The sequence below is a fragment of the Notolepis coatsorum genome (genome assembly GCF_963971535.1).
Source record: "Notolepis coatsorum genome assembly, chromosome: 13".
Lineage (NCBI taxonomy): Eukaryota > Metazoa > Chordata > Actinopteri > Aulopiformes > Paralepididae > Notolepis > Notolepis coatsorum.
The window spans coordinates 72715420-72717919 of record NC_140177.1 but is presented as its reverse complement, the minus strand read 5'-3'; the positions used below and the strand labels follow the sequence as shown (position 1 = coordinate 72717919).

At 46.4% G+C, this 2500-nt stretch overlaps 1 protein-coding gene across 2 annotated transcripts in view; it reads right to left on the bottom strand.

Moving 5' to 3' along the window:
• LOC311239605 (ephrin type-B receptor 1) overlaps positions 1–2500 on the bottom strand; it is a 99414-nt gene that overhangs the window by 82780 nt on the left and 14134 nt on the right. For both annotated transcript variants that reach the window (XM_084327975.1, XM_084327976.1), the window contains exon 2: positions 468–630. In XM_084327975.1, coding sequence (XP_084184101.1) covers positions 468–630 — 163 coding nt within the window. The remainder of the gene's footprint in view (positions 1–467; positions 631–2500) is intronic.

Below are 2500 nucleotides of genomic sequence, written 5' to 3'. Positions count from 1 at the left end.
CGCTATATGTACATGTATGCATGTTACACACACAAACACAAGTTCATATCTATGTTCTGCACGTGTAGCAGGTGTTAGGGGTCCCTCTTCCAGCCACCCCTCAATCCCCCTCCCCGTGGCAAATAATTAATCACATCAACCACTAATCACAGCTAAGCATTCTGGGATAGCTCTCCAGCAACAGAAGGGGTGAAAAACCAATAAGCTAAGCTAAGCATTTTGGATCAAAGCACAGTTAGCGGCACAAACAAAAGGAATACAAAAAGCGCCCACGCACATGTCTGCAAACCTGACTGTGAAAGAAAGAAATTTATCTGTAGAAATACAATGCAATCAAACGTTCATTATGGTTCTTCTCTGTCTCACTCACTCACGATCCAGCTAGCATGCACACAGAGACAGAGGGGAGAGAGAGCGAGGGAGACAGAGTAGGAGAGAAGTGCTTCTCCTGGCTCGCCAATCCTTACCATCTGTGAGGGTTTGGAAACACATCTTGCTGCTGTATTTGCCAAAGCCGGCCACAGTCCGCGCCCGCACCTGGACCACGTAGACGGTCCCCGACCTCAGGCCCTCCACGCGCGCCGTGTTGGTCTGGCTCCTCAGCATGGTGGAGTTGATTTCTGCATGGTCCTGGAGGAAGAAACAAGGAGGAGGTTAAGAGAGAAGAACAGTTGTACATACAGGGAGCATCGCCCAACAGAATAAGGTCCATCAGTCCAGTATATACCAGACTCCCCTGCTATATGTAATCATATCCATATAAGATATATCCATCAACATCTGGTATTCTATTTAAGAGTGCTGTTGAAGTGAAATGAGAGGATATGTATTCCATACACAATCATATCTGTATACACTTCATATCTCTGACAAACATTCTGTGCATTGCAAAGATCAGTAGTTGTGTCTGAACTGTAACATAATAGTGTTGCATATTTATCCTGTCTCCTCAGATGTGCTTTACGAGGGGCTGTTTAATTAGTACAGGAAGTTAGTTAATTCCATGGTCTTGTTCTGTGTAGCTGGCTTTCTTATTACAATGGCAGACTAATTCCGCCCACGGAGGACATTTAATATTTTCATAAAAAGACACAAAGGGATGTATTAAAATGCTTTGTAAGAAGACATTGTTTGAAGTGTCATTTGTTTCATTTTCTCATGCCCTGCTTTAATGTGTTCTTCAATGACACTTTTATTTTCATCCCTCAAATGCCAGGCTTATTCATGTCTAATATTGTGGTGGTGGTGCTGTTTGCGTGCACGCATGTGTGTGTGTGTGTGTGTGTGTGTGTGTGTGTGTGTGTGTGTGTGTGTGTGTGTGTGTGTGTGTGTGTGTGTGTGTGTGTGTGTGTGTGTGTGTGTGTGTGTGTGTGTGTGTGTGTGCGCGTGCGTGTGTGCGTGCGTGCGCGTGCGTGCACTGTTTACATATATTGTCTCAATTTGAGTGTGGATTTGAGTGTGGCCCTGTTTTCCTCCTCCTATTCCCAGCTCAGTGTCTCCTGCTTGGCATGAATGAACCACCCAGTCAGCCAGCCAGCCAGCCAGCCAGTCAACCAGTCAGCCAGCCACAGAGCCAGGCAGCCAGCCAGGCTCCCTGCTGCAGTGGGTTTGGAAACTGCTGGAGCTATCTGCTATGGGGGATCAGTAATTAGTTAGGCCCGTCACCTCCCCATAACCCTGAGTGAATATGACAGCCAGAAAATAAGACTGCACCTACACAACACCCACCGCTGCTGGCTGCTGATAGCTAGACACAGAGATAGATAGAGAGAGAGATGGGAGCAAGGCGAGAGATGGAACGAGTGAAACTCCTTGTGTCAGTAAAAATAGGAAGAAAGATAGGTGGTCTGCCGTTTGTAAAGTCGGTAATCATACCATCTATTGTAATACCGAACTACAGTGCAACATATGTGGATGATTACTATAGGAGGATGTAAAATGAGAGCATGATCTGACTAGGTGGAATGGAAATAGATAGAAAGGCAAGGCACAGAGAGAGAGAGAGAGAGAGAGAGAGAGAGAGAGAGAGAGAGAGAGAGAGAGAGAGAGAGAGAGAGAGAGAGAGAGAGAGAGAGAGAGAGAGAGAGAGAGAGAGATAGAGAGAGATGGCAGGGCGAGATAAGAGAGAGGCAGATGCAGCCCACACCAAAATCATTATCCAATCTGATAGGTGTAATTGAATCATTCCGGTTGCTCCGTCATTGAGCATACAAGGTAAACACAGCTATGAAATCCCCCCCCCCCCCCCCCCCCCAAACACACACACACACACACACACACACACACACACACACACACACACACACACACACACACACACACACACACACACACACATGCACATAATGATGGTCGCAATCACATTAGCTCTTATTGGACACTCAGCGGTTGATGAAGACAAATGCTAGGGTGCTGGAATGAACATCACGCCCATAGGCTCTCATTCTTTCTCTGAGAGGAGAGGGGATGTTTGTAAATGGAATGGCAGTGGTAACTGGTT